The sequence below is a fragment of the Orycteropus afer genome, unplaced genomic scaffold (assembly GCF_000298275.1).
Source record: "Orycteropus afer afer isolate SDZICR_OR568_19922 unplaced genomic scaffold, OryAfe1.0 scaffold00378, whole genome shotgun sequence".
NCBI classification, from domain to species: domain Eukaryota; kingdom Metazoa; phylum Chordata; class Mammalia; order Tubulidentata; family Orycteropodidae; genus Orycteropus; species Orycteropus afer.
This window is the reverse complement of record NW_006921965.1, coordinates 1446476-1459926: the sequence shown is the minus strand read 5'-3', so window position 1 is coordinate 1459926 and position 13451 is coordinate 1446476. Positions and strand designations below refer to the sequence as shown.

Genomic DNA, 13451 nt, shown 5'->3' with positions numbered 1-13451 from the left:
AAATTCTTCCAGAAAATACAGGTGAAGTGGACACTTCTCATCTTAACTTTATAAAGCCAGTTGTACCTTGGTCCCAAAATCTGTCAAAAATATTGCAGAAAATAAATTTCCAGATAGTATGCCTCTATAATGTATATGCAAAATTCTTTTTTAAAATATTATTAACACATTAATGTTAATACATTACAACCAAGTGGGATGTATCCCAGGAAATCCAGGTAGATTAAAAATCCACAACTCCATCAGAGTAATTTACCACATTATATATAAATAGTCTGATCATCTCAATTGATGAAGAAAAATCAATTGACAAAATTCAACATTCATTCATCATTTGAAAAACCCCAGCAAACTCAGTAATCTAAAACACCTGTGGTTAATATTATACTTAATGGTGAAATTTTGTGTGCTTTCCTTCTTAGAGGGAGCTCTGGTGGCATAGTGCTTAAGGCATTTGACTGCTAACCAGAAGGCTTGTGGTTCAAACCCACCAGCCACTCCTCGGAAGGAAGATTGGGCAATCTACTTCCGTAGAGATGCTGCCTGGGAAACCCAAAGAGGGGCCGCTATGAGTCGGATCCGACTCCACAGCAGTGAGTTTGGTTAGTTTTGGTTTTCCCTCTTAGAACTCTGGTAGACAGTACTAAGGCATTTGACTGCAAGCCAGAAGGTTGGCATTTCAAATCCACTAGTGACTCCACAGAAGGAATATGGGGCAACCTAGCTCTGTAAAGATTACCAGCTAGGGAACCCAATGAGGATCACTATGAGTGAGAGTTGACTTGATGGCACTGTTTTTTATTTTGCCTCTTAGAACAGGACAAGACAGGACTATTCACTTTCATCATTTCTATTTAACATTGTACTGGAGGTTCTAAAAAAAAAGAAAAAGAACCTGACTACCATGGAGTTGGATCCAACTGATAGTGACCCCTTCTTGGGTTCCCAAGGTGGTATCACTACAGAATAGATTGCCCAACCTTCCTTCCAAGGAGTGGCTGGTGGGTTTGAACTGCCAGCCTTTTGGTTAGCAGTCAAATGCCTTAGGCCCTACGCCACCAGAGCTCCTGGGTATCACTAGGGAAGTAGATTGCCCAACCTTCCATCCAAGCACTGGTGGGTTTGAACTGCCAGCTTTCTGGTTAGCAGTCAAATGACTTAGGCACTATGCCACCAGAGCTCCTACTGGAGGTACTAGCTTTTGCATAAGGCCAGACAAAAAATTTAAGGGCATTCACATTGGAAAGGAAGAAAAAAGACTATTATTTTTAATTTTTTTTTTTAGACAACATGTCTATAAAACATTCTCATACAACTACAAGAGCTAATAAAGTGAATTCATCAAGGTCAATTTACAAGAGTCAAGTGTTTTACTATAGTCTAGCATCAAATAATGGAAAATGAGATTTAAAAATAGTTGCATTTGTAATAGCAATAAAAACATAAAATTATTACAAATAAAATTAATCCAAGCTGTTCAAGGCATCTGGTCTGAAAACTGTAAAACATTGTTATGAGATATTAAAGGAGATCTAAATAGAAGGAAAGGTATGTTCATGGATTAGCAAATTCAGCTGTGAATGTACGGCAATATTCCCAAACTGGGCTATAGATTCAACACAAAAACCAAAAACCAAACCAGTTATTCTTGAGTATTAATCAAAATCTCAGCAGGTTTTTCTGAAAATTGACAAGCTTATTCTGAAAGTTATTTATGTGAAAATTCAAAGAACTCAGAATAGCCCAAACAATATTAGAAATATAAAACAAACAAGGAGGATTTAGAACATTTGATTTCAAACATACCACAAAGCAATGGTAATCTCAATAGAAAAAAATATCAGGTTCAGAAAAAGACTTACACCTCTAATGTTAATTGATTTTAAGTGCTGATCCCAGTTGATTTTAACAGGGAGTACAAAGTATTTTCAGCAGTTGAAAGTAAACAGAATAAATTTATGGGAAAAATGAATCTCGACCATTCACAAAAATTAGACATGGATTGTAGATCTAAACATAAAACATTTAGAAGAAAACACAAAAATATCTTCTTGTGTTTGGAAGTAGGTGGGCAAAGATATCTTAGCAAGGACATCAAAGCACTTAATGTAGAAGAAAACATTGATAAAGTATTGATAAAATTAACATCATCAAAATTAAAACTAAACTTTTGTTTATCAAAGTACACCACTAAGAAAATGAAATGGTAAGCTACAGAGTGGCTGAAAATACTTGTAGCATGTATATCTTAAAACACCACCTAACAACAACAACAACATATATCTGACAAAGGAATTGTATCTAGATATATAAGGAAATCATACCTATGAATAATATAATGGCAAATAAATCAATGAATAATAAGCAAAAGGCTTTTACAGATATTTGACACGAAAAAGACATAGATGTCCCATAAGCACATAAAAAGATGAGCAATGTTATTTGTTGTTTGAGAAACAAAAATTAAAATCACAATGGGATACAAATTCAAAACTACTAACTCACTGCAGTAGAGTTGAATCCGACTCATGGCAACCCCTACTTGAGCTTCTGAGGCAGAATATCTATGGAAGTAGATTGCCCAATCTTCCTTCCGAGGAGTGGCTGGTAGGTTTGAACCACCAGCCTTCTGGTTAGCAGTCAAATGCTTTAGGCACAGACTGATAAAATCTAATGTTGGCAATTGTGTGGCTCTTTCATACACTGCTGGTGGGAAAGTAGAACGGTAGAACAACTTTGGGAAATTATTTGGCAGTTTCTTATAAAGTTAAATACATACCTACCCTATGATATATCAAGTCCATGCTGAGGTTTTTACTCAAAGAAATGAAGACATATGTCCATAAAATTATTTCTTTAAAAAAGAGCCTAAAACTTATAAAAGATATAAGACAAATCCATGAAGAGGAGAAAAGATCAACAATTTGTGGCATATGGTTACAGTGCAATTACAACTTGGCAAGAGAAAAGATGAGCTATGAGACATGCGTCAACATGGATAAATATCAATAAAATTTATTTTGATAGAAAGAAGGCAGACAGAGCTAACACTGTGCTATGTTCCATTTTCAAGAACTACCAGAAACTGGTAAAACTAATCTTTGGTGATAGAAATCAGAACTATGATTGCTCAAGGTGGTTGAGAATAGACTGAAAGGGGACATGACAATCTTTCTGAGGTGAAAGGAATCTTTTACATTTTAATTGAGGTAATGGCTAGATGTTGTATATATTTCTCTGATGTCTCTTAAGATTTGTATATCACACAAAATGTACATTTTATATCCAAACAATGAAATATTACAAAAAAGAAAGCAAATTAAATTAAATTAATGAACAACATAAAAATTATAGAAACAATGCAAATATCTATTCTCATTGTGAAAATAATAATTCAATACAAATAAAAAGTAAAATTTCTGATTTCCCTTTCTTACTCAACCCTCAGTTTAGTTTCCCTTTACTGTGATAATAAGTTTGGTAGTTTGATAACTATCAGTTTTTTTCTCCACTATATGCTCTCCAAATGCAGCCAAATAGCCTGAAAATGAAGTAAAAAATCAGTTTCCATTAAGTCAAGTACAGGTCATGGCAACCCTGTATGTGTCAGAGTATAAGTGTACTTCACAGAGTTTTCAATGGCTGAGGTTTTGGAAGTAGATTGCCAGGACTTTCTTCCAAGGGACATCTGAGTGAATTTGAATCTCTGACCATCAGCAAACAAGTCCTTTAATGCATCAACTGTTTGTACCAGTTGGGTGTGGTGATGTTGGCTAAGAAAAGTTCCTTTGTATGAGCTTACATGTACCTCTTTCTTGCACAATCTACATGAAAGAATTTCTTCTTATTATTCAGATATTAAAAAAAAAAAATCAGAGAGAGTTGTTGTTGTTAGGTGCCATCAAATTGTCGCTGACTCATAGCAACCTTACGCACAGCATAAAGAAACACTGCCCGGTCCTGTGCCACTGTGCCAGCCTCACTACTCTTGCTATACCTGAGCCATTGTTGCAGCCACTGTGTCCATCCATCTCATTGAGGGCCTTCCCTTCTTCATTGATCTGCCACTTTTACCAAGCATGATATCCTTCTCCAGGGAATGGCTCCTTCTGACAACATGACCAGAGTAGGTGAGATGAAGTCTAGGCAGTGTTACTTCTATCACCAAGGCCATATTTTCCAACTACTGGTAACTCTTCTCTGTTTCCAACTTTTCCATTCCAATCACCAGTGATAGTCAACACATCTTGATTTCATGTTTGGTTAAGTTCGGACTGCAGAAGTTGATAGAAATCTTCAATTTCCTCATCTTTGACTTTGGTGGTTGGTGCATTAATTTGAATAATAGTAATATTAACTGGTCTTCCTTGTAGCTATATGGATATTATCCTATCACTGACAGCATTGTACTTCAGGAAAGATCTTGAAACACTCTTTGTGACAATGAATGCCACACCATTCCTCTTCAGTTTGTTATTCCTGCCATAGTAGATCATATGATTTTCTGATTCAAAATGGCCAAAACCAGTCTATTCCAGCTCACTAATGCCTAGGATATTGATGTTTATGCATCCCATTTCATTTTTCACAACAATAAGGGTAGGAAAGCCCTTTCTACTTACAACCTAGAAATATGTGCTGTTGTTTTTCTGTTAACTTTATGTTTGTACACTTAATCTCTTCATGTGTTTAAGGGAACACTTCCTATGACGGTTCCTGGACCCACACAAAATGAAGAACCTGTCTGTGTGGTCTGAGATGAGCTGGGCATGGGGTTCAAATCTGGGGAGAATTCTCCAACTTTAGGTGTAGAATCTTTCACCTTTGGGCTGCTTTGAGTTTTGAGGTACTAAGCTCCTACAGTCATGGAGAAACTGGGAGAAGGTGAGGCAATCTTAAATATTAATTGGTTAAATAATTCATTATTGGTAGAACATTCCTGACAGAGGAGCTCTGATGGCGTAATGCCTAAGGTGTTTGACTGTTAACCAAAAGTCCGGTGGTTCAAACCCACCAGCCACTCCTCGGAAGGAAGATGGGGGAATCTACTTCCGTAGTGATACTGCCTCAGAAACCCAAGGAGGAGTCGCTATGAGTCAGAGTCAGCTCAACGGCAGTGAGTTTTTTTTAATTCCTTACAGTATCTTCTCCACAATGTAATTTGTTTACTGATATCTTTTGGGGTTTGCAGTTGGTTAGGCTTTGAAGTACGTTTGTATTTGTGAGTGTGTGGCAACCTCTAGAAGGTTGTGTCCCTTAAGGTAGATGGGTTTGCCCACTGCAATAGAATAAAAAGAAACCATCAATTTTAAAGGACATTAGATCACCCCATAGAAACAAACTTGGGAGCAATGTAGGATTGTCATGATCTGATGAGTAAATATAGAAGGGGAAAATAGGAATAGGGTCTCATGTTTGAATTTTAGGATGATCTGTAATGTGGAAAAATTAGAGAGATGATGGCTTTTAGTTAAATCCTTGAGTTTAGACTGCATTTGTAATTAGGGCATGTGTGGAATATACAATCACAGAGCCTAAAAATGTAGCAAGTTTCTGTTACTATTGTACCAGTTCAGTGTGATAAATAGATTTCCCTTTTTGATGCAAAGAGCTATTTCACATGGAAATATTGAAAGACAAATATTGCTTTTACCATCTGTTGGCCTTGAAAGAATCTAGCTGAATTTTTTTTTTTTTGAAGATTAGTATGGTCTACAGCAAAAAGTGTAGACAAGTACAACAATATTTGTCAGATATTGCTATTTAAGACTACGGATTCAGTTAGATTTGTTGGGGTACAGCCTGTGATGGTGGTGGTAACAGAGGAAAACAAAATATTGCACATTTGAAGTGGTATCTGTAGGCAGTATATGGGAGTGACTGTGGTGCCCCCAAGAATGTGTAAATAAAGGAAATACAATTGTCTTCTGATAGCTGACTATGAAATCTATGCAAATACCTACAAGTAGGGGCTCACATTCAAATGCCTATGTGGTCTAGGCTGGTGATACAAACGAGAAAAATGGGCCTAACTTCAGAACCAGAGATTTCATTCCCTATCTATACAGAACAAGAAATCTCTTGCAGCTACATTTTTTTGCAGTGCTATCAGATGAGATTTTAAAAGAAATACCTAGATTTCAAAACTAATTTAAAAACCAAACCACTTTGAGATAAGAGCCAAACACCTTTGGTCATAAAATCAGCACATTTTCTTTGTTTTGATTCTCTATTTATGGAAGAACATTTTGATTGTATTTTTAATGAAAATCTGACTACATTGAGTTAGCTATCATTGCAGGCACGTGCTATATGACTGAGGAGCCCTGGTAGTGCACTGGTTAAGTGCTCAGCTGCTACCTGAAAGGTTAGTGTTTCAAACCATCAGAGGGTCAGTGTGAGAAAAGACCTGAGGACCTGCTCCTGTAAAGATTAAAGACTTGGAAACCCTATGGGGCCGTTCTATTCTCTATTAAACAGTTGCTATGAGTCAGAATCATCTTGATGGCAACTCGTTTGTTTTTCGGCTTACCATGTAGCAGAGACTAATCCCTTCTATCCCAATGCAAAGCAGTTGTTATAATCAGAGAGCTTCAGTAACTCTCCTTGTCAAAGAGATAATGAGGTTTCAATCCAACCGTCTGTCTCCAGGGCCTCTACTTCTTCAATCAAGGAAGCTGAGAGATAGAGTTTCATTAAATGAAACGTTTTTAGCCTCCCTCTAACCTCCAGTAAAGCTGGATTTATATTGATCCACAACCTCCTGGTCCTCCCTGCCTCCCTCCCACCCCCAACAACAACTCCTGTAGGCCCTGAATCCAGTATGCATAATGCATACTGGGGAGTCCTTGGATGGTGCAAAGGGTTACAGTTCTTGGCAGTTAATCAAAATGTTGCATGGTACAGTCAACTCAGAGGAGCCTTGGAAGAAAGACTTGGCAATCTACCTCTGAAAAACCAGCCACTGAAAACCCTATGGAGCACAGTTCTACTCTGACACACATGGGGTTGCCATGAGATGGAGTCATCTTGATGACAATGGGCTATAATAGTTGTATCTGCCAACAACTATTGCATGCTGGCAATCCAACTGTGTGCTTGATTAATCCAAGTTCATCCCTGAGAGGTAGATCTACTTATTAAATATTAATGAAGTCAATTTGCAAACTTGGAAGACTGGGGGCAAGATCCTAGGAAGGTGGTAAGTTCATCTACGAAAGGCCTCTTGAAAGAACTGAGTGGCTTCTACCAACATGTATTCCCATGTGTGTAATGACTTCAGCAGAATGCATAATGTTCAGTGATTTCCAATTTCTTCTTTATAAAAAAAAATTATATTAACAGGAAAAAAAAAGCTCCAATAGAGCTAATTTCTTTGTTAAAAAGAAATCCAATCTAACCAGCAAACACAACGCTCTTCTTAGCTGAATTTAACTTGATATATACTGCCTGCTCTGAATGTATGAGGTGAGCGGTCTCCTCTCAAGGTCTATGCACATTTTACAGAAGTGGCTGGTCTGTAGAAGCACCTTAATCAGCTGAGAAGTTCCTATGTACTGTTTTATGCTGAAAGTATGAATTAAAACAGTTCCATTCTTACTGAAATATCTGAATCCAATGGAAAAACCCAGATTGAAGCTAAAGACAGATTTAAAATACTACAGGAAAAATCAAGAGACATGTTAAAGGAAGTGGGTAAGTTTATTTACGTGTGGTCACATACTGTGTAAGTGAAAGTGGACCCAGAGGTCAACCTTGGCCTGGTCAAGAGAAACCATAGTGAACACTGTGCAGAGAACCCCATGTCAAACCTCTGTGTTGACTGCATTGTTTGAATGAGTTGTTAGGCTGCCTTTTGCACAGTCTGGTTGCAGACTGGGGGCAGTGATGGTTCAGTGGTAGAGGTTTCACCTTCCAGATGGGAGGCCCAGGTTTGAGTCCCAGTCTAATGCCTCTTATGTGAAGCTACCACTTGTAGGTCAGTGGAGGCTTGACTGTTGCTGAGACCCTGAACAGGTTTCAGAACTTCCAGACTAAGACAAACTAGAAAGAAAGACCTGCAATCAGTTTCCAAAAATCAACCAAGAAAAACTCTATGGACCACAATGGTCTGATCTCCTTGTGAACGGGGTCACCATGTATTGCGTAGGGGCTGAGTGGATGGTAACAATAGTACATCCTTCACTCTAGACACTGTAGGTGGCTGCTCTCTTGACAATATTATTATTGGAAGTTGTGTTAGGGAAGTGAACTGGGAGAAGGCAGATGGAGAACACGCTACGGAATTCAAGTCCAAGATCATAATTATCCAAAGACTGCTTCAGGAAAATACGCAGGCAGCTTCTGTAAATTAATGTAAGGCGTAGAAGTCAGAGCTTGTCTGGACACTATTACCGGGATCAGCGGAGTGTTTCTGGAACTTAAGAAGCTCTCTTTACTACTACTGGTAAATATTGATGTACTTTCCTCACTAGAAACTGATTAAGAATTAGGTCATCTGATATGGTTTTGGAGTTAGCCATGAGTCAGAATTTCATGTTAGAGTATTTTTTTCAAGTCACCAGAGATAGAAAACTTTAGCAAGAAGAGATGATGTGTGGAAGAGGGCTCTGTGCATTTTAGCAAACTTTCAAACTAGAGACCTTTACTTTGCCTTTTCTCTGAGGTCTCATGAAACCAAGAGTGGATTTGTCCCTTCAGATTTTCAGAAAATTTACATTAAGAGAATCATCTTTAGTTAAACTTTATCAAGAGGATGCCTAGAGATTTGGTGTTCCATTTAAAATTTATTTTTCTTAAAATTTCACTGATTTTTCTTGGGTCTGGAATTCTCTATGCATAAAATTCCGACTTCATGCCTTTTCTCCATGACTCATTACACACAGAATGATTCCTCTAAGTGCTTTACATACAATAAATTATTTAATCATCATAACCTGTCTGTGAGGTGGGTATATCTCATTCGACAGGTGAGGAAAGTGAACCCCAAATAAGTTACATAACTTGCCCTAGGTCAAAAAGTTAGTAAGTTTTTGTAATGAGATTAGAATCCATGCTACAGGGCTTCAGAGTGCAACTTCTTCAAGTTCACTAATTGTGTCATGTTGAGTACATCAATTTTTGAAGAGGCTCATTTTGGGAGAACCAGTGTTTAAATTCTGATGTTAGGAGAGATGTGGAAATTCCACGATGCATACCATCATTTGTCTGTGGCAGCAGGACTTGGGAGATGGAATATGAGTTTGTTACTTGAATCTTTTGATGAAAGTCAAGGAGTTTTAGGAGATTTTGGTGAATTCATGAAATGTTTACCATTTGGGAATTAAGGCACACAATCTTTTGTGGCTATTGCTCTGCAATGTATGAAAAGACAGACCCATTCTAAGCACCCATTCCTCACCATATCTCAAAATCCAGATTGGTGCTGTTGACATCTAGGTCATCAAAAGCACAGGTCAGTGAGTGCTGGGCTCCGTTCACTTCCAACTGACTGAAGCATGAGAACGAGTGGTCCTCTGGTTCTGCATCTTCCAAGTCTCCTGGGAAGGAACAAACCCACAGCTATTAGGGAAGCAAATAATGTGTCCTTTTCAAATCTGGAGTGACGTGAATAAGGTGACAGACTTTAGTGGCAGGCATAAAAGAGTAACCATATTTTACTGAAAGAAGGAATGCCAAATGATAGGGACAAGATTAAGGCTTAAAAAGCCAAGATGCACAGAGTTTTCTAGAAATAAAAGTTCATCACAATGAATAAATAACCTTTACATAATATTTCCAAATATTTCTGCCATTGGGTTAGTGCATTTGTGATCTAGAATGAGGAACTGAACACACTCTTTCCTTCCTTTAAACTGGAATTTCTTCTATTAATTTGTACAAATCAGAGATACTTCATCATTCATATGCTACCTAATCTAATCTTTGACTTGATTATTCATTTTCATTTATTTCCTTCAAATTATTTGTTTTCAAATGAAGGAAGATGCTTGTTCAGTCAGAGGTTCACATTTTTAAGGGATAGCTTTCCCTTGCTTTAGGAGTTTCAAGTAAAAGGAGCACTGATTATCTCCGTTGTTAAGAAAACCTTTTTTTTTTTTTTTTTAAAGGTAACATCTCTTAAGATACCGACTGAGAAAAATGTCATTAGATAAAATCAGATTTGAAAGAATTCAGATCTGGTGGACCTTCCTATAGATTTTCTAGATACTGCTTCTGCTTGGTGAGGCTGGAAATATCTGCCAGCAAATATACACCGATTAGGATCTGAGAACATTCAGAGAAGCCAAAGGGGATTCTCAGAGTGGTTGAACATGAGCCTATGGCTGGTTCTGGGACTTCTGCCCATTGGTACCAGGAATCAGATGCCCCAAGGGCTTTGAATTGGATCCAGAGTGTATTAAAATCAAATCCCAACTGAATGTCCCAAAGGCTATGGAATGTCCAAACAACATTCTCCTTACTTAAATAGCTTATGGCTAGGAGCATAACAAAAGACTTCTCCTGACCTTAGCCACCCACTCTGGCAAAATTTGTTTGCTGTATATTCCCAATCATGAATGTCTAGTTCATCCACTTTTTCCTGTACTTTAAGTGGCTGTGTTTTTTAGGAAGCAGCTCTCTGGTTCTTCAGTGAACATTACTGGGCAGGGTTACTTTGTAAGCAAGAAAAATTCCCAACAACTTGCAAAATTGCGTGGCATTTTACAAAGAGAATGTTGTACTGGAACTAAGCTGAAAATTTTTTAGCTAAGAGTAGTTTGGTACAGTTAAGACATTTTGTGCCAGAGCTGAACATATGTAGGTTTAAATTCTTCTTATACTACTTGGTAGCCTTGCTCCTCCATCAAATTACTTAACCTCTCTAAGCCTCAGTGTTCTGCTATGTAAAATCATTTTATTATGAGGAGTCATTGAGCAAACACATGGAAAGACTTAGCCTAGCACCCAATAAACATTCAATAAGGGTTAGCTATGACATTCATCATAAAATTTGAGAAATAAGTAATGAAAAGATAAAATAAGAATCTGAGTTCTGTAAATAGACATGAAAACTTAGAGCTTTTCTGAAAGAGTCCTATGGCAATTGGAAGTGTTCTTTTCTTATGGTTTTGCAATTACATAGAACTTTTGAATAAGAGTTCATCTATTATTGTCGTAGTGCTCACTGTCTAAGCATAAACCAAACCAAACCAAATTCACTGCCTTAGAGTCTAACCCACTCATAGTGACCCCTCTTTGGGTTTCTGAGGCAGTATCACTACAGAAGTAGATTGCCCAACCTTCCTTCCGAGGAGTGGCTGGTGGGTTTGAACCACCACCCTTCTGGTTAGCAGCCAAATGCTTTAGGCCCTATGCTACCAGAGCTCCCATCTAAACATATGTACCCATAATTTTTTGAGAGGGTGAGTATTATGTACAAGGCTCTGTATACTAAGTGTGGTTTGAAGTCTTCTTCCTTTGGAATGGAATTAGTTGATTGAAAAGTTTAAGTGCTTTGGATTTTTTTTTTAAATACCCTTTTTCTCCTCTTGATCATCTTTTGTGATTTTTCAGAGAACTCACTTATCTTTACAAAAATAGCAGCTGAAAAGTATGTGAATTTCTTACATCCCACACTGGGAAGTACATTGACACAATCATGTGGATGAGTGGTTACACATAAAATGTCTTTCAGATGTTCTAAAAAATAAGAAGTTTTAAAAGTTGAAGTGAAAATTCAGTTTTTAATTAGTTGTTATTCCTTTTAAAAACAGTATGGTCACCGGTGAGAAGTAGAGAGAATACGTTATAACAAAAAAGTAAGACTTCTGTGAATGTCCTATTCTAAGGGCCATATTTTGCTAAACCTGATGTACATCTATCTCCCTCCATGCTAGTGTTTACCATAGGATAATGATCAGCCTCCACAGTGATTCATACATGTTCTTCACATGCAAATGTCAACCCTCAGACAATTCCTTTAATGAGAAATTTTTAGGGATTTCCATCCTGAGCAATCACATGACTTAAATAGCTAAGCTGAGTCATTAGGTTGATGTGTTTGATATCATCTACAGTAAATACTTTTAACTCTTAAAGTGAAAGAGCTTAATTTGCAGGAACAAATAGGCGGTACAACTTCCCTGGTGGCTTCTGTTGCTGCTGCTTCACCTTTGCCTACAGTTTTGTTGCCGTTATTACGTATCTATGAAACAGCCAGGTCTCTGTCTAAACAAAAAACCAAAGGCACTGCTGTCAAATTGATTCCAACTCCTAGTGACCCTATAAGACAGAGTGGAACTGTCCCACAGTATTTCCAAGCTGTAATCTTTATGGACATTGACTGCCACATTTTTCAACCACAGAGCAGCTCATGTGTTCAAACCACTAACCTTTCACTTAGCAGTTGAATGCTGTAACCACTGCACAACCTGGTCTGCTTCTAGTTCCTTGCTATTTTTAAGTTACTCAAAGGAAATTATTATAAGAGAGCAAGCTTGTTGATATGGTGTCAATAAAATATATTTCAATGAAACAATTAGTTCAGATCTTTCTCTATCAACTATTCCCTTAGAATCTCACATGAATCTATCAAAACTAAAGGGTTTTGAAGGTATTTTCAAATATTTATTGAATGTCTACTATGTTCTGGACATGCTGTTAGGTGCTGGGTATATAACATTGGTGAGAGTAGACAAAGTTCTTATTTCTGGACATTATTATATTATGAAGGATGGAACCTCCTGAAAGCTCCACAAAACAAACTTAGCTTGATTTTTTACAAGGCTAAATTACCTTGGCAATTTACCAACCAGCACAATCATAGCATTGATATGAGTTTTCTTTTTGTAAGAGCAGAAACTTCAATCAACATTTAAGATCCACTTTTTGAGAGTCAAATGTATTCCGTCTTGATGATTCTAAGATCATTTCTAAACCACCTACTGTGCTGTCCCCATGTCCTCTGTCCTGGTGGTTAGAACTTACAGACCTGGCTCTGAATACATGTTAAATTCTCAAGCTCCTTTACAACCTTGTGTTCCAGCTCAGGTCTCCTAAGGATATAACCTAAAATATATGCTAGAGAACATCAAAATACTGAAGAAAAATTAGAAATGACTCACCATTCTGTGCATAGCCACTTTCTCCAGAAACGACTTGAAGTAAATAGAAAGACATACCAAGAGCTGTACCTAGAATTGTCATTCTGAAAGAGAGAAAGAGGAGAGAGCAGGCGCGGGAGCCTGTTTGTTCAAATGAATGAGAGAGAGAGAGAGAGAGATACTTAGATCTACAGCTTTATACGTATTGAACCACAGCCAGGGGGAAGTATAAACACAGCAGAAAAAAAGGCAAGTGCCAGAAACAGGAAGTCTGAGTGAATGGATTGCTGCTGTAAGCAGAGGTAGAGGAAATCAGGGGTAGAGAGCATGTTAAATTATTATAAAATAAAATAGTTGCCATTGAGT

At 37.5% G+C, this 13451-nt stretch overlaps 1 protein-coding gene across 1 annotated transcript in view; it reads right to left on the bottom strand.

Moving 5' to 3' along the window:
• Positions 1-13188, bottom strand: part of IL7R (interleukin 7 receptor) — a 40065-nt gene extending 26877 nt beyond the window's left edge. Inside the window, exons 1-2 of the mRNA XM_007953224.1 lie at positions 13107-13188; positions 9401-9539 (exon numbers count right to left, since the gene is read on the bottom strand). Coding sequence (XP_007951415.1) covers positions 9401-9539; positions 13107-13188 — 221 coding nt within the window. The remainder of the gene's footprint in view (positions 1-9400; positions 9540-13106) is intronic.
• Between the last annotated feature and the right edge of the window lie 263 nt (positions 13189-13451).